Here is a 22,640-nt window from a genome sequence, read left to right as displayed (position 1 = left end):
GTCACTCCAGGCAATACTGTCTCTTTACTAACTGGTTGTGGCACAGGTAAGTTTCTACAACACTGATTATACAGGCAGTGGAAAAAGTTTCATGTCTGTTAGTTCACAGCTTCAGTCCAAGTCCCAAAGTCTCTCTAGCCCAAAGACAAGCTGGATGGAGAGTGAAGAGCTCCTCAAAAAAAACCACCACAGGGCATGAAATAACTGCTTGCTCCTGCCTAAACAGAGCCGTGAGCAATCTGAGAGGTGCAGCACAGCCCCTTGGCCCTGCCACTGCCATCCAGGCATCCAACAGCATCCTGGGAGCACACTTGGAAGCATCACACTGGTCAGGAATAATGATGCCTGCAATTATCAGGACTTATGGTGGAACAAGCCAGAGATGAGAGACCCTGGAATGGCAGAGCAGTTTCCAGGCAGCACGAGCAGCAAATCCCAAAACTGTTCCACAGCCCCTGCTGTTATTTCATGCCCTGGAGAGAACAGCAATGACAGGTAAGAGCAGTCTGAAATATGATCCAATTGGTTCATCTCATTAAGAGCAAAACATTTTGATCGTTCATCACATCCAGGCTTCCCCTTTGATCCAAAGAGGTTTTGTGGTGACTCTGCCATCACTGGTAAGTTTTACAGCTTTGCAAAGTGCTATTAACGTGTGTGCACAGTCCCACCAGTTACAGCTCCTCAGCAGAGCCTCATCACTCTGCTGAACACCAGAGGTTCTACACTTTCAATCCAACCAGATCCAGAGGCTGACTGAAGGAAAATCCAAGCCCCCCCGTATCCAATTCCCTTATGGTGCTGTATTTTATTAAACAAGGTTTTTGTTCAAATATTACTTGCTTTATTTTTAGAGAAACTCAAATAATTCAACTCACTCAGTTAAGTAGAATTGAAAATGTAAACTGTGAGCTGTTAAGGGGTTTAGCTAAGGAAAAACTTCCAGGAATCCTGGAAGGGGGGAAATGTGCAAGCACATGGCAGAGGAAATACTGCACAGGTACAAGGTCAAGCTAGTAGGGATCCAGACACTACACAGAAAGAGCAAAGGTCAGCATGAAGCCTCTCTGTAGTTCTGAATTAATGTATTAAAAACTACAACATGCCAAGGAAAAGGAATGGACATGACTATTCTGTGACCCAAATGACACTATTCCATGGGAATGGTGGGGAGACTCCACACAGAAGAGGGAGGAAGGGACAGGCATTGTAGTCTCTGAGGGACAAGAGCAGGCAGGCAGCATCCTTGGCTTTGAACCAAGGAAGAGCAATTTCAATCTGAGATGGACTTCCCCATTTCCCTTCAGCAACTAGAGTACTGCTCTGCCCTGCACCTGAGGCTGTCAGAGCACAGCAGCAGCTGCTCTAGCGGTGCCGCTTCCTTTGGATACAGCAGGATTTCACTTTCAATGAATTTCAGCCCAATCTGTGTTCAGAAAGTGAAAGCAGAGATAACAGGAAGGAGAAAAAAAAGTAAAGTTAGGACTGCACTAACCTCTGGGATCAGATTGCTAACCAGCAGCACGGAGTGCCCTGTCCCAGACAGGCCGGGAATGGCAATCCGTCCTGCTGCAGCCGCCGCAGCTGCTGCTGGAATAGCCAAAGGAGCTAGTGCTCCAGGAACACTTGGAACTGTCAGGCCTGGAAATTAAAGAATATTAACCAGTAAAGAATTAACAGCATGTACTCTAGTGTATTTGCTGCACCAGAAGGGAGAAGAGCACACCCTCTGAACCATGCAAGTCGTCATTCCCAACAGTGCCCATGTAATCCCAAGGGCAACAGGAGCCTCCGCTTCTGGTGCTGCAGGAAATGTTCTGGTTTCTAACAGGATTTGCTCTTGCAGTGCCTGGTGCTGAGCAGGTGCCTCAGCACTGTCGTGCATGCTTTGCAAGCAGCGGATGAGCACAAAGCCTCAGCTTTGCTGTGCAGGGCAGGTGACACACACGGGGTGTGGGGAGGGTCCGTCCAACCAGGGCATGCACAATGTGCTGTCACCACACATGCAACCACCAGGTACCCTGTGCCACCCAGCTCTCCTGAGTGGGAACCACTGCAGCTGGATTTACAGGCATTCCCAGACAGCTCCCAGGACCAGCTGGCACCTCCTGTACTGGCCCTTCAAGGGCAAGAGCTTTAGAGCTCAAGAAAAAACTGCTAGTGGGCAATTCCATGGATTACTCCTCAAAGCAGCCCTGGCTTGTTTCCTCAGCAGGGCTGGATGTTACCAAAACAGTAACGCCTCAACAGCCCACTCTGTGCTTGTTTGTCATAAGCAAGGAAATTCCATCATGTTCCCAGAACATCAACGTGGCTTGGAATGCCGAGAACCCCAGCAAGGCTTGTTTAGGCTGGCACTCCTGCAAGCATGTTCAGCACCTCCTGTTTTCAGACTCTTGGCTACTTCTGGAAGCAGCAATGATCTGTTACCTACAGCATGAGCTGTGAGCTTCCAAGTGCAACTGCCCCAGCACGTGGAATCTGTATCATGATTAAATACCAGCTTTCTCAAAATATTTAAGAAAAAAAATTGACAGATTCTTTGCTTCTGACCACATTTACAGCTGTCAAACAGAAATCCTCTGTAAGGACATGAAATTCCAAGTACAAGGACTTATATTTCCTCACCATCTCCCCATATTATTTCAAAGACTGCCTTTACTGTCTCTCCCATCCTGCTTTATGTATCTTCCTCCCACCACCAGGACATTGCTGCAGCTGCACACAGCATTCCTAGCTGAGATGATATACTGGATCACCAGTCCCCTCTATGTCCAAATGCCAGCATTTAAAATTTACATGGCTAATCTAAACAAAAATATCACTACTTTGCTTTAAAACATTAAGATGCTTCAGCAACAGAAAACCTACATAAAATTTCAGTTTATGAAATACAGTACCTGTAGCCTGAGGAATGGCAAAAGTAGGAGGAAAGCCAGCTCCAGCATATGGAGGAGAGATTATTCCCGGGGCACCTGGGAAAAACACACATGTTATAAAAAAAATGCCCAACAGCAGGAAAACTCTAAATTTCACACAGCTACATAATATTCTGAGCTGGAAAAGACCCAACAAGGATTATCAAGTCCAGCTCCTGGCCCTACAAAGGACAGACCCAACAATCCCACCATGTGCCTCAGAGTGTTGTCCAAATGCTTCTCCAACCCTGTCAGGCTTGGTGTTGTGACCACTGCCCTGGGAAGCCTGTTCAGGGCCCAGCCACCCTCTGGGTGAAGAACTTCTTCCTAATATCTAACATAAACCTTCCTAAACTTAGCCAAAATACCTTGATCAGTATTTCAACAGAAGCATTTAGTTGAAAGCTAAATCCTAAAACACAACCAGCAATTCAAAAACGCCTCTCATGTAACAATGGACTTCCAGAAATGACCAAAACAATTCCTGGGCAAACACCAGGCGGCACCAGAGGCACCGTCTACTGGGACTGACATGGGATTTGTCACTAATCTGATCCTCAATGATCCCCAAATGTTCTGCCTTAGTTACACTCTATTCCAAAATTTTGACCAAATACACCAGGATGGCATCCCCTCCCCTTCTCCTGACACACTGTCCTGACTGTGCTTGAGATCACCCAAAAAACCCACCAACAGTGGTATAAGCAAAAGTTATATTTAATGTTAAACTATAAAGCACAATTGGCAAGATTCATTGGCAAGATTCTCTCTAGTTACAAAGGACAACTAAAGCACAAGGGAAAGCAAGCAATAACTGAACCAAACAAAATAGGGGCAATCAAAACAGAAAGGAAGTCTACCAAGGTGTGCGTGGAAAAACAGTGTAAACAAAGATGAAAAGGAATGCAGCCTAAAGCTTAACAATACTTAGACTTAACAGTACTTTAACTTGACTTATACCTAAATTTAGAGCTTAACCATAACAATTTAACAGAGAAGTAACACTTAACAGCATTTGGTCTAAATTATAACTATAACTTGACCTAAGTTCCAGATGTGCTGTAGCATATAAGCAAAGGGTGTGCACGCAGAAGGAAACAATCAGTGCAAGATAAGATATCTTTGGAAAAATATCCCTCAGAAAGAGCTGAGCCCAGGTGGTATTTGCAAGGACAAGGCCTAACAAGAACTGCTCAGAGCACAGTGCAGAATGAAAAGAAGCAGGGGGGTGAGGGTGTTTCCCAAAGACACACACACACACACCAGTTGGCTTTGTCCTGCTCCCACTTCCTGAACGCTCACCAAAAGCAGCTGCCATGGTCTGGTCCAGGGTGGGCTGGCTGTCCCCAGAGGGCAGATCTGGGCGGGTGTAGTCTCTGCTCTTGTCATTGTTGTACTTTACATTGAGACTTGTGAGCTTGGAGAAGTCGATGCGCAGCGTGCAGCAGGCATTGTAGATGTTCTGTCCATCCAGAGACTGTGAAGAAACAAAACCAGTCCTCACCCACATGCATTCAGATCAAGCTCACAGTAATTGCTCTCTCTGGTGTTAGGCCATCTCATAGCTCCACCTGAGAGCAGGTATCTCATGTGGAGACAGGTCTGCTTCATTCAGCCCCTCTGGCAGCCTCTAAGCCACATATGGGGGCAACTCCCTCCCATTCCTGCTCTGTCCTTGGGGCATGCTGGTGTCATCATCCTGATGCCCACCCTGAGCTTGGATTAAACAAGGCAAACCCAAGTGAGAGTAACCCAGGTATGCAGCACTCACCAGCTTGGCATGCTGAGAACTCATGGGGTCAGCATATTGCAACAAGGCCTGAAACTGGTGGTTCTTCGTGAATGTGATGATTTTCAAGACTGTACCAAATTTGGAAAAGATCTGCAAGATAATATTTGTGTATCTTGTTATCACATTTCCAATAAGATGATTTCATACTGATCTCTTATTACAAGCAGAAATAAAAGTCATCCCTTCAGCCTGCCAGGTTTTCAACTGCAGCACTGAAAGTTTTAAACAACACTGTGAGCATTGCTTGACTGGCATCATGGCAGTCCATAGAACACACCAGAGTGACTGAACTGCTCCCTAGCAGTTTGTTTATTCTGGGTTATTAAACAGTGTTAGAGTCTGAGGCACAGAGTGTGTCCTTGTCTCTGATATCCAAGAAAACATTGAATTCCATATAACACCACGAAAACAATTGTTAAAGTTAAATAGAAAAACTAAAAGTGTGTGTAGATTAGAGAGTTTTCTTAAGTCACTGGGTGAAAAAGAGTATAAGCTAGTTTAGAGAACAGAAGACAAGATGGAGGGTTTAGGTGTTGTCTCTTTTCCTTCTTCATCTTCTTCTTCTAGAGGTTTTTGGGCAGTAATAGGTGACTGGATAGAGAATGCTGCAATGCAGCATACAGGTGTTGGGTCATTGGGTCACTAAGAAAAATAATTTATGTGTCCATTGTTAATTGGGTAAGAATAAGTATAAAGATCAAAAGGCTGTGCAGTTTGGGGCCATTTTGTGCTTTTCAAGTCAACTTGAGCCAAAGCTGTGGTGGGTTGAACTTGTGCAGAAAGTCTGGGGAAGACCTGCCAAGTCTTCTGATAATATATATTAATAAACATGAAAAACAAGAAGTAAATGAGCCTTTGGAGAATCTTGCCTGAAAGAGAACTGAGATAAGGGAAACTCCCCTTTGAGGAGGTATCCCATAGGGGCTCAGCCCTGAGGAGCCTGAGATTCCACAGCAACAAAACAGGAATATTCACAAACACCTTCATGAACTCGACCTCTTCCAGGAATTTCAGGAATTCTTAAATGCAGTCAAGCTTGCATTTTAAACATGAAGATAACAATAAGCAATCACAGCATACAGAAGGAACTTTCCAAAATGGCCACTTCCTAAATAGCTCCTGGACACTGTATTTATTTTCCAGGCCCCAACACAAGGCTGAGGAGCAGCTACTTTTGCTAAAACCTAAAGATAACCTGAATAATCAACCCAATAAAGTGGACCAGGACTCAAATCTCTGGAAATTAAAAACATGCAAGAGTAGGGAACCAAAACTAGCAGCATCTCCTGCAGGTGTATGGTCTCCAAAGAAGTTTGACAGTTTTATTCAGAACTTGCATTGTACAAACACCAACCACAGACTTTGCAACAACAGCAGGACAATCTTCAAGCAATTGCAATGATGTGTTTTACCTGGTGCAGAACATCTAGAGTGACAGGGTAGAAGAGATTCTCCACAATGATTCTCAGGACAGGGCTCTGGCCAGCCATCGCCATCCCTGCATCAACAGCCGCGGCTGTGGCGGCCAGCGCCACGGCCCCAGCCTGCACCTGGGTCACGGCTTGCAGAGCTGCTTGGGCACGCTGCAGGAACAAAAAAAGCTGTTAGACCCACACTTCTGCTTCCAAAAAACACAGTTCTCCTTGAGTTCCCTCTCTGCAAACAGCCCGCTGGACTCAGCAGTGAGCAGAACAGCATGTGCTGATCCAAGGTCTGAGAAATGTTTGAGACAGGACCAATAAAGACCATCCAAACCAATAAGGGCAAGGCAAAAATACAAACTAAATCACCCATGGAGTACCTATGCTATAGAAAAGCCTTGCTTGGCATAAACTGATGCAGCAAAATTATCCCATTGTTCTGAATCCATCTCCAGAATCCTAGACAAGCTGACAGGACTGGAGGATTGATGCATAATTGCACAGGGATCCAGAAGTGAGAAGTGCCTGGGGGCTCTGCAGAGCCCCCTAACAAACAGAACACTCGTGCTCCAGCTGTGAGAGGCACCCAACAGCAGCATCTCATCTGCAAAGCATGGGAGGCTCTGATCCTGATCAGAATCACCTCAAAAAGTGAGAGCAGACAAAGGGGATGTACTGGCAGCCACCCCTGACAAAGAGCCACAACACTTGAACTTCTTTCCAGTGTTCCTGTCCTAAAAGGTTGCCAAAAAGGGCTGAGCTAAAACTAGGAACTTTTTCTCCTCTACAGAACGAGTGGTGCAAAGATGCTTGAGACCTGTTGGGTTCAGGTGCTGCCACCTTAAAACTGCACCTACCAGCACCAGGCTGTGCTCTACCACAGGTGAGTTCTGCCCCATCAGGGCTGCACTTGATAGAAATTTTTTAAGCATTAGGAACAAACATCCTAAAGCACCAGATGTTACTCAAGTCCACGGATCTCAAGCAAGCAGCAGAGACCTGGCTGCGTGTCCCCCCTCCCTGGGATGACAATGCAGAGAACAAACTGACTGCTTGGTTTGGAGAGTTGTCTGTCTTCAGCTCCTTGTGGTTGGAGAACTGGATATAGATGGGCTGGCTCCGGAGCACCGGAGTGACTGTGGTGTAGTAGTTCACCATGGTGTTGGCTGTCTCCTCCGTGTTCATCTCTATGAAAGCCTGGGAAGTGAAACCCAACACGGACACAGTCACACCAGGACAGCACCAGGTCACCCCAAACGCCAAATTGGGTTTTCACATGTGTTTTTGTACACAGAACTGTTTAAAATCCAACTATAAGTAGAACAAATCAGGATCTTCCCTCTCCAGACTGATTTAAAGCAATGCTTCAGTCTCACCCTAAGATCTCCATGCTATGTGTACTTTGATCTGTGTGTCTGCAAGAACACAAAAACAGAGCAACAATCCAGACTCTTCACTTCTCTCCAGGGCAAGAAGCCCCCACGCTGCTCCACACCCTTAGGGGCTTCTCTCCCTCAGAGGAGAAACATAAGGGATTGTAGCAAGTTACTGCAGTAAGCACTTGCATATAATCACACCATGCAATATATCAGAGGCACCTTTTCATAATTAAGATTAAAGACATTATTTTTAACCAATGATTAAAGTTGGCTTGCTTTTTTACTCCTTAATTTGCAAGATAATTTTAGTTACCAAATTGGTGCACACCTCCTGAATTACCCAAGAGTATTTCAGTCGTACCCAGCTCATTTACTAGATCTGTAAAGGTGTCCTCAATATGCCACAATACACAGTGGTAACTCAGCTGTCAAGCAAGCCTGAGTGAAAAAGGCCAACTCATGGCACTGCTGTTCAAATAATCCCTGGCCTGCAATTTCCAAGCCAGGCCTAACGCTAATTATAAGTGACAACCTGCAATTATGGACTGAGCTCCTTCTGCAGCCTGAAAATGGTATTTTCTGCAGCTCATGGGATAATCACAGAAAAGTAAAATAAGAGTATGTAGAAGTTATTGACTCGTAATACACAGAAATTGTTTAAACAACTTGGATCTGGCTTCCTGATGATAAACTTATCGAGCCTTTGACACAATTCACATTTTCAGAGACAATACCTGGTTTTTTCCTTTCAACATCAGAAGATTGGTGACCTTGCCAAAGGGTAAGCCCAAAGAAATAACCTCTGCCTCCGTGACGTCACTGGGGAGCTTGCGGACGTGGATTACTCGGGATGGGATCCCGGCGCTTCTGTTATCACCTTTGAACTTTTTGCTGTCGTTTCCATTAGCTGCAAGAAACAAGAGTTACTGCTGATGAAAAGGGTCTGGAAGAAGAAGCACACACTTCCCACTGCTGACACACACACTCTGCTCCCCAGCCAGTTACTGCACTATTACAGAGAAATTCCATAGTCTAAGTTAACTTGAGTCTGAAGACACACGGTTTTACTCTTTTTTCCCTCAAATTACACAATGGGAGTGACACAGCCAAATGCCACTGCAATGGAATAAATTCTCCAGTGGCCATTTCCGAGTTTGTGTAAAGCACACACCTACCCACCCATACTTTTAGTGCAGGTTTGAGCCACTAACCTGGTGCTTTATTCCTTTCCACCTGGCTTAGTGTTGTTGGCAGATTTTTATTATTATTATTATTAAGCACCATCCCACAAAAGGCCTAATAAGTACTAAAAATGAAGAGATTTTAAAATTATGACTAAGAAGGAAAATCGAGGCCTCCTCACAGTACTTATAAATTCCTGTGCTTGTTCCCATGCAATATTACCTGCAGAAGGAGAATTGCTGCTCATGATAAAGGGTCCGTTAGTAGTAACACAAGGAGAGAAAAGCTCCTCAGCTGCCCGCTGGAAGAGAATAGATGACAGGTAAATGGACAGCATTTTACTCAATTCTATCCAGGCACTCCTAAAGCAGAACAACTGAGAAAGCTGGAGAGGAGTTGAATACAAGTGTAAGTGAAAACATACTGACAGTGGGCAGTGAAGCTCACCTCCATGAATTAAACATCAGTCAGATCCAGTTTGGTAATGGAGCAGCACTATCCAGTATCTCTTTTCAGCTCAGCATTAGGGATCTCAGGGCTGGAGTGCTGCTGAGTTGTGTGAAGCCACTACACACAGCGCTGTGCACCAACAGGCACCTTCTCCTGTCATACGTGGCAGAACAGGTTTCTGACTACACTCCCATCCCACAGAATTTTCACTCTGAAGCTGCCAAAACTGTTTGGGAATGACTTGGCAGTTATGAATCAAAGCTGTGCATTTTGGCCCCATTCCTGGAAGTGTTCATGCCCAGATTGGACAGGGCTTGGAGCACCCTGATCTGGTAGAAGGTATTTTCTGACACAACGTTCTCTGTAAAGTCACCTAAATCACCTCAACTGACCAGGACTGATCTAACCCAAGCAGGTACAGAAAACAGTACTAATACAAAAGCAAACATGCCTATGAATGACTTCTTAGCACAATCTATACTTGCATACACATCTTACAATCAGCATGGCTTAATTTCAAGTAAATTACATAGAAGACTTCAAATTCCATTGTAAACCCTGAGCAAACATGATACCATGGATCTAACACACAAGAGCACTTTCTCATTGTTTTTTACACTCTTCCACAGAGGCACAACACTAAAAGGCTTTCATCAATAGAAAAAGGCTCAGAGCTCATCCCTGCCTTGGCAGCTGCCACCCACCTCAATGGAAACGTACCCCTCTCCACACCATGGCACCAGAAACCCTTATCTTCCACACGCCCTGTATCTGGTGGCACCTGCAGAAACAGGAGCTGTGCAACAACAAAAGCTCTGTGCACTCCCCCAGCAGACAGGCTGGGAAAGTAGGTCACCAAGAGCCCCAGAACACCCAGCTACAGACACACGGTTTGGGTTTTTTTTCTTTCCCCCTCAAATCTTGAATTTCTCGTTTGACTACTCACTGCCAGCTCTTCAAAGAGGCTTCAAGGACTTTGATGTCCCGAAGATGCGAATTAGGCTAGGTTCCAAACCGCGGTTCATGAGCTGCTGCTGGTCACCTGCAAGCGCTGACCAGCTCCCACCAAGGCTCTGGCCTCGGCCTCCTCCTCCTCACATGGTACAGTCATTAGGATTGGGCCTTTTAACAGCTGTTCTAATTAGCACTTCGATTCCTGAGTGCAGCAAGAGGCAAGCTGGGCTGGGAGGCTATTAGACTGTGATCCCATCCTTTGATGACTCAAATTAAGGCGTAATTCCAAGGCTAGAAAAAATCCTCCAGTTTGCTGTTAGAACACTCTTGTGCACTGCTGCTGCCACTCCAGGTACAGCTTTCCATGCCACGGCCTGGGATACACCAGACAGCTACTGACAAGAACCACTCACCAAAGCACAGCCCTACCCACGTAATCAGGTGTTTCTGGCTTCATGAAAGCCTTTGCATTAGGCCTTAATGGGACTTGAATGTTTTAAAACATCTTCTTAAATATTAACTTGTAAAATTCTGCACATCCAGGATGTCAGCTGTTCCAGTACAAACTGGCGTGTCTGTGCAAACACAGTCGGCAGCTCCTGCAATCCATCATGGAAACATTGTGAGAATGAGCCACATATTTGGCTCTCATGGAGGCAACACTAGGAAACTATAAATTGGAAAAAAAAATCATTTGTACCATTATGGAAAGAATTTAGCTTTCCTAATGGCTTGTTTAAAGTAAACATTTTCTTGCATATTTGAAAACTTCCTCACAAGCAGGGATGAAGAGGATGTCACAGCAGCCAGGCTCCACATGTCCATGTCTCTTTAAGGAGAGCAATTTCCAATCCACTCCCCTCTTATCTTGGAGACAGCCTGTGCTGCCCACTGCGACCAGAGCCGGGAGGCAGGGGGGGATGATTGTTCAACATCAAAAGCAGCAGCAGTCAATTTGTAAGCTTCCCAGCTGGAAGTACATGCAAACGAGGAGGGAACACTGCCATGGTTGGAAAAGGGCAGTTATTCCAAAGTCTTTGGAAATAAGAATAAAAGGAAGTTTACAGACAGTACATGTAGGGCTGTGCAGTCACAGCAAAGTCATCCCCCACATCACCCAGTGCAGGAGCAGCTGCTGAAGTGCAAGAGGAGCAGACCCAGTGCCCCAAGGAGCCTCAGTGGTCACTCCATGCTGCCATGCCCATGCTGCACAGGCCAGTCCCCAGCACAAGGAGGCTGCATGAACCATGATTTTTCATTGATGGCTGTTCTTCCTCTGTTCCTGTTGGAGCTGATATCGGATAACTGCAGGAAATAGTTGCTTTTTTGGAACTAGGCAAACTGAAACTCAGTTCTCTATGACCATGCCCACAGTAATGAGCACTCAGAAGCCTCCATCAGCTCTCTGCCGTTACACTGCAGGGATCATCAGTCTCTCTCCACATTCCTTTCTGTATATGTTAGAAACACTAAAGAGTTTCTTTAAAACCATGGTATAAATTCAAATGTTTCATACCAAGTACCCAATTCAGTAGAGGCAGAGGAACCAAAGCAAGACTGGTTGGTTAAACAGGTTTAGGAGAATTTCCCACCAACAATGCACCCACTGGGTATTTTGAATTATACTGGGAAAGACAGTAGAAAAGTTACTGATTCTGAAGTTTATATCATTTAATTTAGGTTTAAAATGGAACAAACCGAGGCAAGGGCTGTGGGGGTGCTTGGTGCTCACCCATATCCACCCAGCTACATTTCAAGACACAGTTCTCCAACCCCCAGTTCCTATCCCTGCTCACAGAGGCATTAATTACACTGACATTTCTGCTCAGCCATTCTTTCACAGCTGGTATTTTTACGACGAGATTAACAGAAGCCACAGTGCGCTTGCAGCACATCAAATTCCTCATTTCAGCTAGCAAATCTCCTCTTCCTCTGTTGGCTGAAAACAACTGCCACTTCTGGAGTTACACAGATTCTACCTAGAGCAGGGTAGGGCTGTTTCCACCACCCAAATCCCCAGTTAGCAGCACAATGGCACTAGGGAAACCCCACTGGGATGGGTTTCCATGCCAGCAGCCTCTTCTGGCCTGATGCTCCTGGCTACAGAAGGTCCCTTGCCCAAGCTGCACTAATTTCACCACACACCGTTCTCCAGGCAGCCCTGCTGCCAACAATTCCCTCATTCTCTTTTCAGACTCAGGGAGAGGCAGGATGCTGCAAGGTACAGCTTAACAATTCATATCTCCCCCAGTTGTATTTTTGACCACGCCCCAAACTCTAAGCCTTGCCTTGCTTTAAAGTTTTAACAAGTAAAGATTAAGAATTTTTAGTCTGTCCAGGCTTTTAGAGCTTAAAAAGCAACAGCTCATTCACATACACTACATACTGCCTCACTGCCAGCAGGATTTTACCTGGCTTACAATACTTTGGAATGAGGCCAGAGATTGTCTCAGCTTCTATCAGCACACCTAGAAGTGCTACAGAAATTCCCAGCTGCCCTATATAATCCTTTATCTACTTAAGATCCAGCACTTACTTTAAATGGATTACAGTAAGTCAACTGCATCCTGCCTGTGCAAAAGGCTAGAAACAAACACAGACTAAACCACCATAAAAATATTCATTTCAAGTCAAACACATGATATTAATCAACTTTCAGGCACAAAGCAAAATTAAAACAAAGGCAAAAAGAGCATGTGGGAAGGAAGGGGACAATGACCAAAAAGGCCAGAAGACACAGGTTGGTCAAGCTCAAGATCTACAAAAAGCTGTTTCTCTCCATGTCTCACTGAGGAAACCCTACAGAACAACAGGATTGTCTCTGGATATGGAGCACCTTACACTGCTCTGACAGACTTGGGATAGCAGTACTTTGAGAGGGAAAAGGTGGATTTTGGAGGCAAGCAGACCATCAGCTAACAGGGATTTACAGAAAGCAAAGTAGGGAACAGCAGCATCTGGAAATTCATTCTGAAAAGAAATCAAAGGAAATATGTCCTGCAAGAAGCCAGAGCACATGGGCATCGTTGTTCTTCACTTTCCCTACATTTGGAAAAATACTGTAGAGCCAATGAAGACCACTGTAATTATTTTCAAAATAATGACTCAGACCACTGAGCTCACAAAACCCCTCCGCTCTGATCAAAGAGGCAAGAAAATGCCGCAGAGCACAGGAGGACCAAGTGGCTCATCGGGGCCTGTCCAAGGTCAGTCCCAAAGGGACGAAGGAATGCTCTGATCCTTCAGTTCACAGCTCAAATCTCTGTGAAGAAACTATTAAGAGAAATCCAGTCTGATGACATCATCATCACACTCATGTTACATTCCAGCATTTTTTGCTGAGATATTCTAGATTCAAGAATGGAACTAAATATAAACTACTAGGAAGGATGCCAGTTTTCCTCGCCTTCAACCAAAGACTCATGTCCAGCATAGCTCACTTATGTTTCTCCTTTATTCCCCTCTTCTGCCTCCAGCACTCTTTAGTCACTTAAAGCAGTGTGAAAAACATTCCGATTTGGGTCACAAACAAACTATGAGTCAACTTTTTTTGTGAAACACTTCTGAAGAACACACACACCTGCATCCCCAACAGGATTTTCCTTCTCCAGGAAGCTAGGAAGTTAAGGCCAACACAAAGCAACTTTAAGATTCCACAGTGTGACACTGCCCCCACTTCGGTGTCACTCACGCACTGGACACACAATTCATGATTTGATAAGAACCAAAGCAGTTGGGATCAATATAGTTCACCAGATTGCTCATGGATGATGTACCAATTCAAACACAAGAACACATATAGCAATTATCAAATTAGGTCCACCCCAGCAGCCAGTATATTTCATGGACACAGCGGATCTGTGGCAGAGGAATCAGCCTATCCAGCAGGCACAGGGGACATTTATTTTCAACCCATGCTCTGCTCAGCCAACACAAGTCACCTGCCACTTCAGGCTTTTAAAACTGTCACAGCCTCCCTCTTGCCTGGACAAGATTGAGGCTGATATCCCTACAAAGCAGCCAATGGCAAGCTCCCCACTGGGATCCCCAATGGCACACTGGGCACACACACACCCCCAGCCCCTTTGAAGCTGGGTGAGATGGTCAGAGCCTGGGAGTTTCCTCCATAGTACTGCTGCAAGTGCCAGCACCGCTTCTAGAGGCTGCAGACAGGCCCTGGAGTTCCTAAAAGCTGCCAGACCCTCTAGTGCTGCACCTGCTCACCCCGTGTGCTTTGGCAGTGAGCTGTGAGCTTGAGCACACACCAGCCTCACAGCAAAGCCAGATCCTCAACCCACTCATCCATCAGCCCCTCCTAACTTTCTTTCTCAGTCTTTGCTACTATGGAGACACCCTGTGAAACAAACCTGCCCTTTGAGCAAATAAAAGGTGTGGCCAGTTTAAATAGCCCAAAATTCCTAAACTCCAAGTGCTGCAGCAATGCAGTCATGCTGGCTCACAGGGCAGCACACGCCCAGGCTTTATGATCCACCGCTCCCAAGCTGAAACTTAACTACTCGTCAACCTTGAGTTTTCAAGTCATTGCCATGGAGCAGAGAAGCCTTGGCTAAGCTCAACAGAAATCCTATCAGGGAGAAACAGTGCTGGATGAGTCACGCCAGGCATACAGAACTCACGCAAGGACATTTCTGCCCCATGTGTAAGGGGGTCAGCGGAACACACGGGTTTAGCAAGAACTCTCCAGGCAGCAAAACTGCGCCTGAACTGTGGCTGTGCAGAGGCAGCACCACAAATGGGATGGCTCAAACACTGGCCCAGCTGAGCACAGCATTCAATGTGTTCACAGGAAGCTTAAAAGAGTTGTACCAGAGCCATGGGGAATGTGTAATTAAATAACAGTTCATAATCTTGCTGGTGTGAGAGGATAACAAATGTGGTACTGGTACACCTGCATTTTCCAGTCTGTAACTGAAGCAGATGTCGGAGACCAGAGTCCATCCCTACAGCTTAAAAATGTGCAGTTGAGTGAGTTCATATGTATTAAATATTCTCTTTTTTTTTTTAATCATCACAGGTTGAAGTCAAAGCAGGCCTGAGGTTTAAATCCAGTATTTTCTAAAATAATTTTATTAACAGATATATGACTTGAAGACCCAGGTGCATAAAGCAGCATGCAGCACTCTCAGGAGAGATGGAGTTGTTTGGCACACCCAGGTGACCTGATGCCACCCAACAGCCACTGCCATCCCTGTCCCCTGCCACCAACATGTGGTTCCCATGTGTGCTCAGGCCTGATGGGGAGGCCACAAGAGCCAGCTTGTTGCAGCCTCTAACTAAAGCCATAGGAGGGGACTGGAATTTCCTCACAACATTCTTGGCCCACTGCCTGAAGCCATAATTACTGTTCCCATGGCAAAGGTCCTGGATTCACCACAAATCACTTCTATGCAGTCAGCCTGTATCACACTCCAGCAAAGCCTGTTTTAAAAATTAACTTCTCAAATGCCACACAACTGTGCTTTTGGTTTCTGGAAGAGAAATCTTTCAAGCAGAGCTTGACTTAGCCAAGAAACTATGGGATTATTCAGCACCTAAACTATTTTGAGAGTTTTCCAATCACCAAAATGCAATTTCACTTAAAGAACAGTGATGTGTCAGAGCTCATCCTCTCTCTAGTCCTGCTCAGAGTGTGAAGGAACAGTGATATGAAGGGAAATTAAACAAAGGGCAAGGAGACACAACAGAGTAAGACCTTGATCAGACTATTTGCAAGGGGAAACTGCAGGGTCAAAGAGCACCTCAGAGCTCAAACACCATGCCTCCATCTTAGGGCCATACATCCTTCCTTTTCAGACAGCAGTGAAATTATTGAAAGAAGTAAGTCTTAGATCATATGTTTCTGATCTGCAAGACATTCCAGAAGGCTGTGCATCAGGAACCCCCAACAGCAGAATGGCAATGAGCTTCCTAAACAAATCCACACACTTTAAACTGAGGAGTCTGGAATGGCTACTACAATTACACCTGATTAAAAACAAGACCATTGGGCAGTAAGTGCTTACAAGAGCAAGCCACTGGAACACCTGGGGGCTTTTTAAGTTAAAGAAACTAAATTTAATTAAGACCTCAGAAAAATTAAAATGTGGGTGTAAATACTCTTGATACGTAAATTAAGGATGTGAGAAAATAAAAAAATACACCAGCAGCCTGCCCTTTAAAGCAATAATGTTGAGCAAACTGAAAAACCTGACTTTGATAAAGTCCTCAACTTCCAAGTTAAGCCCGGCATGAAGACACCAAGAGGCCACTGGGAGTTTGCTGTGACACGTTGCTCAGCAGTGGCTTGAGTCACAGGCACTTTTCCTACTTGTCTGAGCCAGCTTTGGGACATTCCAGCGACAGTATCAGCTCATGGACAAGGTTACTGAGGGCTCAGTAGCATATCAGGAGCTGACAGATTTTCTTCCCTGACAAATTTCTACTTTCTGTGCACGTACACATCAGGTATGAGTAAATTTACACCTCAGATTAAAAACAGTTTTCCAGCTCAGATCCCCATGTGTGATTTGGTAGTTCAGCCAGGAAGCTCTCATGAGCACAGTGACAGAATGGAAACCTCAGACTGTGCTGGATCCTGGGAGCAGGGGAAGCTGCCTGATGTGCCCTACCCAGGCAGAGGATGGGAGAACAGGAGAAGCTTCACCTTGCTCTCAGATATGCACAGACTCCAATTTACCTACAGAAACCCACTACATGTCACACCCAAGCACTAACAAAGGGGATTCTATTACAAAAGCTATGCCTGCATATTCAACAACTTACTTAAACACAATCAGATAACATGGCTTCAGCAAAAATCAGTTGAAAGCTTACCTTTACCAAGATGATTCAGCTTTCCTGCCTGCTTCTGCCACTCTTTAAATTTAGATTCGACTTTCTTTAAACCTGCCTCAACTGACTTAACAAGAAACCTCATGTTCCATGCACAATTTAGTCTCACCACTCCCTACCTGCTGTCCAACCAGCACAATGGATACGATGCTGTCCCATTCCAGAGGTGAAGGCACCAGAGGGGATTGCTCCCAGACTTCATCTGACTGGAACCAGGGTTTGGAATCCCCCCAGATGAGAGCAATGAGGCAGGCAATCCCACACCCCAAACTCCAAACTTCGCTGAGGTCTACAACTACAGTTTCAGAAGCTTCCTGGTTTAGTTATGTAAAACCACTTAAAAGTTATAAATTACACATTGTTAAAAACCAGAGAACCTTAACCAACATTAACCAGTTTCCCAGCAGATGATGTATCAAACTGCTCTAAGGATGCCTTGGTCCACCTTTCATAATGGCTATGAACTATTAACCAACCTTATTGTCCAGGCTTAAGCCTCTCCTCCTTGCATCTGATGGCAAACTGAGCTCCTTTGCAGCAGGCAGCATTTCTACCCGAACCAGCCGCTATCATTAATTTAAATTTGAGATTCCAGCAGGAGGAAAAGTAGGAGTAACCTTTCCCCCACAGCTCTTAGAGCCCCTTCAGACCCCTAGAACAGTGCCAGGCGGTCTGTGCTTAACATAGCTCATTCTGTACTTCCAACACAAAGCTCTGCTGGCCATCAGCACTTTCTGTGTGATGCTCCTACCCCATTCTGCAGGGTTGCTGGTGCTCCCAGCACACCAGCTCTGTTCCACCTCAGTCCCATCCCGTAGCATCACTTCCCTGGCCCTTCTGAGTGGCCACTTGTGGCTCTCAGTCCCTGGCAGCTCTTGGTCACTGCCTCCCCATGTGCCACTCGGCCATACCACCAATGGCCAACACACACAGGGTTGAGTTCACTGCAGTCCTGACCCCAGAGTTACAACACTGACTAAATCAAACCCTAACCCTTCAGGCCCACTCTGTCCTGCACATTCCAGTTTGGCGTTTCACGGCACCAGCGCTGATCCCGTGAACGTGACGCCTGTTGCCACCCGCGGCCGATAAGGAGCCTCCTGTCAGCGCTCTGAGTTTAGGGCTAAAGCTGCACTTTCCAAACCTGAGACTAGAAGGGCAAAGATCATATTTGCTGTACTCACAGGAGATAAAAATCTGCTGCTAAACCCTCCCTTTTGTGGCAGAGGTAATTTTGACATATAACTGAGCAGGAATTCACACAAACAAAGGAAATGGAGTTCTCCAAAGGAAAAGGACCGGTTTCTTCATGGAGAAGCATTGTCTAGCACACAAGTTAACAAGCATGGCTTGACATTTTAGCAGGGGAAAGGGCTGTTCCTAAATGCAATAAAGTTGATCATCAATGCCTAAATGACAAGAACTAAATGCTGAGCCATATTATAAGTTTTAAATGTACATGAAATTGAATTACCTTCTGGTTAAAACCAATTTACATGGTACCAGAAATAACCCTTTAGAGTTGGAGATCTACATTTGGTGAGGCTAAAACTAGGTCAGATGCTGAGCAGTGTAAAAAGAGAGAAAAAGTGAGAAGTGCCTACCTTTGTACCAACTGTTATATCTTGGACAATGCTGTAGAAAAAAGAAAGAAAAGGATTAAAAAAGTTAGATAGGTTTGCCACAAAAATCCAGCATAGTTTACAGTAGTAAGAAAAAAGCAAGTCAAAGTGCACAGTTGTCTTTGCAGGTGAGCCAAGGACAGTTTATACAAAGAAAAATTATTAGATGGTGATGGTGGAGACCCAAGACCCAACAGTGCCAGAGAACTGCAGCTCTCCCACTCCCTACGGCAGCACCTGCTCCTCCTGCAAGGGCATGGGGTGGGGGTGAACCCCCCCAGTCCAGCGATGTGACCTCAACTCTGACCACACCAAGCGGAACAGCATCACGAGTCAGCTTGGTCACCAACATCCCCTTCTGAGTTTCCTGCTCCCAACACCCACAGAGCCCCTGCCAGGCTCTAGAACGGCTGAAGAGACCAACACCAGAGCTCCAGTGGTCCCAGGGCCAGAGCCCAGCTGTGTCCCAGCAGAGCGGGAGCCAGGGCTCACAGCAGCCCTCAAGCCACGCCAGCACTGCCAGCGCAGGGCCAGACCAGCAGAGTGCCCAGAGGTCCAGGCAATCCCAGCCTGGAATGCGCCCTACGTAGGATTTCTCTATCAATTCTACAAAAAAGTAGTTATTAAACTCAATCTTAGACACTTAAACCTCCTAAAATGAAGACTTCCTGATTAACTAAGATGAAAAGTAGCACCAGTTGTACTTTAAGTGACCCACAGCAGGTCACTGGACTCTCTACACCACAAAACACCTCCTTACAGCAGTGTACACCAATGCAGTCAGAATGACTTGCCTACAGCCTTCCATGTTAGGCCTGGGTGATCTCCCAGAGCCTTAGAGCACCTCCATGTTACTGTTTCATGGGAGCACTCCAGACAGTTTAAGAATTCAGTTATACCCTTTCACTGGTGATTTTTTAGTAATAAATTCCAACTCCCTGTAAAGCAGCAACACAAAATAGAGAACAGAAACGACCCCTTTGGACTGCCATGGATACAGCCCTGCCTGGTTCAGCTCCTCTCAAAGAGCTGCCTGTAATTTCAGAGCACAGGATGCAGCAGTGGCCAGCTGACCAACCTGCAGCAGCTCCACAGAGCAGGGGGACACACAGCAGGAAGGGCAGTCCTTCTTGAACCAGCAGTAGAAACCTGAAGTACTCAAGAACAATTCTACATGGTGATTTAATGCGAAAAAACTTGCATTTACTAGTTCCTGCTTGCCTCCCCTCCTGCAACAATTCGTAACTTGCACCGAAGTCGTGTCTGATCTTGTTAGGCCACTTGAGTGGCCCCAGTGACTTGAGTGTCCCCAGCTCCAGAAGCAAACCGCAGCTCCAGCACGAACCAGCTCAGCTCCTCACACTTCCTCTTCCCCCCAACCTGCCGTGTCATCATAACCCAGCACTCTGCAGCTGGAGCCACAGCCCTGTCCAACGGCTGCTGCGGGAAGCCACGCGATAGCTCCGTATTTTCCAGGGAAGTCGTGGGAGAAGGCCGCGTGTGACACCGCTCTGCGGGCCCGGCGCTGGTGACCCACCGGCCGGATGGGCTGGCTGTACTCGATGGTCAGCTCTAATGAACTAATGAAACCCAGCTGCATGGAGCAGTTCAAGGAACCAGCATCCCTAAACACAGAGCGCATTCCACAGCTAACACATAAACACTAATCCAGGCATTTCCAGAACCTTAAAAAAAAACTACTGCCAACAAAGCACAATAAGAACAGGGAATGCCCCACATTTCCCAAACTCTCGAACTTACCCCAGAGCAGTTTCTCCCACTTCCTGTTCCTCCTGTGGGCCTCTCACACAGGAAATGTTTTACATAAAGTGCCTTAGCTGGGGATGGTATTTAGAAGTATCCAACAGGAAGAGACATTTTATTTGCCAAGAACTATCGATTCCTGGGATATTGTTGTAGCCCATTTGACAACATATTTCACAGGAAACAAGCTTCAACCGTATTTCAGAATTTTTATTCAAGAAATGTGCAACGTATTTCCAGTTCACACACCCCCTCAGTAAATCATCCCAAGCCTCCTTCTCCTGTCCTGCACATCAGCCTTCAAGAGGGGATTAAAACTTTTCCCAGTTTCAAAAGAAGAGGCACTAAAGCCCTTCATAAAAATTATTTTTCCCATGGAAAAATGGGATAATTCCTATGCAATAAGAGGAAAAATTAAGCAGCACCAGTAAAACCTCCAGGTCATTTTCCAAAGCAGGATTGCCCACACAGACTCCTCACATGTTTTAACAAAGCAACTTATTCAAAGGGGATCATTTGAGCACAGCTCAGGATCATTTTTGGGAGAAGGAGATGGGAGCAGCCTGGAGCCAGGGTACACTTGCTGCCAACTCGGCAAGAACCTAAAACCATTTTCTGAAGCAGCTTTTAAAGTTTCAGCAGGAGACAGGATACACTTTCACGGGGCTGAGGGATCCTGCACAGAGACCTCCAAGAGATGAAGGGTAATTGAGTCTCGTGTGTTACAACTTCTACATTCAAATAGCAACTACTTTAACATGCAAGGAACATCCGCCTTCCCTGGAACTACAGCTGATAACAAACCGATTTTTTCCACTAGAATGTGTGATCTCATGTGCTGAGAATTTATTTGGTTTGTTGTTTTGTATTGGTTTTCTTTTAATAATATCATTCAACACGATGAGCAACTAGTTAAAAGCAGCAGAGAGATCCTGGACTGAAAAAATTGTTAAGATTTAGGGATTTTTATGGGTTTTAAGATGAAAACAACACTGAGACGCCACCTTTTCAGCGTGTAAAAAAGCCCAGACATGTGACTACGCCCAGACCAGTGTTCTGAGGCAGAAAGCGAGAAGGCTCTAATTTGGGCTTCCCGTACTTACAGCTCTGAGAAAACAAACTGCTTACTCGGAGGCCTTTAGAAATATTTTAACTTAACTGCGCGCTAGAAGAAACAAAAAACCACATCACTTAAAAAAAGCCCCACGCCAAACAGGAGAAAAGAAGCACAGAGAGGCTCGTTTTCGAGAGAGATCCCCTGATAAAACACCCGCTTTAGAACGAACTCTGCCGCAGAGAGGCCCCGGCGGGCGGTGGTTACAGAGGAATCGACGATGACCAAGATAAAAGTTGTGCTCTGGAAACTCCCCGAGTCCGAGCGTGCGGAGGAAAGTTTTCTTTTCCGGAGTTGCGCGGGACAACGAGAGCGGGGCCGCGCCCGCAGCTGTACCTGCGGCGCTCAGGTGAGGCGGCGATGGAGCCCTGCCCGCCCTCCTCCCGCCTGCGAAACTTGGGCGAGCGCAAACCGGTCACAAAAGGAACCCAGCGAGAGCCCCCCCCGCCCGCGGAAGCGCCAGACAATGGGAGGGAGCGCGGCCGTGAATCACCGCCCGCTGCCCCGCCAGGTGCGCCCGCCCCGCCCGCTCCGCCCCCGCCGAGCCGCGCCCGGGCCCCCCCACCCACCCCCGCGGCGCTCCCGGACCGCCGCCCCCCGCCTGGGCCCCGTGAGCCCCTCAGGCCGGCAGTCCCGGAGCTCCCTTCGGCCGGGACTCGGCGGTGCGCTCGGAGCACACGCGGGGCCGGATCGCACGAGGCGGCGCACTGAGCCCGCTCCTGCTTCCCCCGCCGCCCGCGGGAAGGGGTCCGGGAAAGGGGGGGAGGCGGGCCCCACACGACACGACCCCCCGCGCCAGCCGCGGCCGCGCCCGTGGGCCCCCCATAGGTATCGTCCCAGCCCCCGGCGAGGGTCCTCGACCCGGGAGCCCCCGCACCACGGGAGGGGTCCGGCAGCGCTGCTCGCGGCCCCGGAGCGGCGCCGGGCGGGACTCACCCGTCCATTGCACACGGAGACGACCCGGGAGCGGAGTGGAGGCGCCGCAATAGCGGGACGAGCGAGACCGCTCCGTGTTATAGACTCACAAAATGGCGGCGCCGCCCGGCCCGCCTCGCCCGCGCCGGTGCTCCATTGGTTGGCGGAGCTGTCACACTGACGGGAGGGCGGGACGGCCCGCCTCCCGGGGTTGGCGCCCTGGCTCCCCTCGCGAAGCCGATTGGCCGCCCGCGGGGTAAGGGGCGGGGCGAGTCGC

At 47.0% G+C, this 22,640-nt stretch overlaps 1 protein-coding gene across 4 annotated transcripts in view; it reads right to left on the bottom strand.

Moving 5' to 3' along the window:
- Nucleotides 1–22,592, bottom strand: part of PTBP1 (polypyrimidine tract binding protein 1) — a 28,274-nt gene extending 5,682 nt beyond the window's left edge. The window contains exons 1-10 of one of the 4 annotated variants that reach the window (XM_086862572.1): nucleotides 22,385–22,592; nucleotides 18,553–18,583; nucleotides 8,915–8,993; nucleotides 8,245–8,417; nucleotides 7,182–7,328; nucleotides 6,123–6,293; nucleotides 4,690–4,800; nucleotides 4,221–4,395; nucleotides 2,901–2,975; nucleotides 1,496–1,641 (exon numbers count right to left, since the gene is read on the bottom strand). In XM_086862572.1, the coding sequence (XP_086718698.1) occupies nucleotides 1,496–1,641; nucleotides 2,901–2,975; nucleotides 4,221–4,395; nucleotides 4,690–4,800; nucleotides 6,123–6,293; nucleotides 7,182–7,328; nucleotides 8,245–8,417; nucleotides 8,915–8,993; nucleotides 18,553–18,583; nucleotides 22,385–22,392 (1,116 nt within the window). In that variant the 5' untranslated portion in view covers nucleotides 22,393–22,592. Of the gene's footprint in view, nucleotides 1–1,495; nucleotides 1,642–2,900; nucleotides 2,976–4,181; nucleotides 4,396–4,689; nucleotides 4,801–6,122; nucleotides 6,294–7,181; nucleotides 7,329–8,244; nucleotides 8,418–8,914; nucleotides 8,994–18,552; nucleotides 18,584–22,384 lie in introns of all 4 variants that reach the window. The other 3 variants (XM_086862571.1, XM_086862573.1, XM_086862574.1) reach the window with 3 other exon arrangements.
- Nucleotides 22,593–22,640: the final 48 nt, after the last annotated feature.

This window comes from Cyanistes caeruleus, chromosome 25 (assembly GCF_971803275.1).
Source record: "Cyanistes caeruleus chromosome 25, bCyaCae1.hap1.1, whole genome shotgun sequence".
Classification (NCBI taxonomy): Eukaryota; Metazoa; Chordata; class Aves; order Passeriformes; family Paridae; genus Cyanistes; species Cyanistes caeruleus.
The sequence above is the reverse complement of the archived record's forward strand: the minus strand, read 5'-3'. Positions and strand labels throughout refer to the sequence as shown.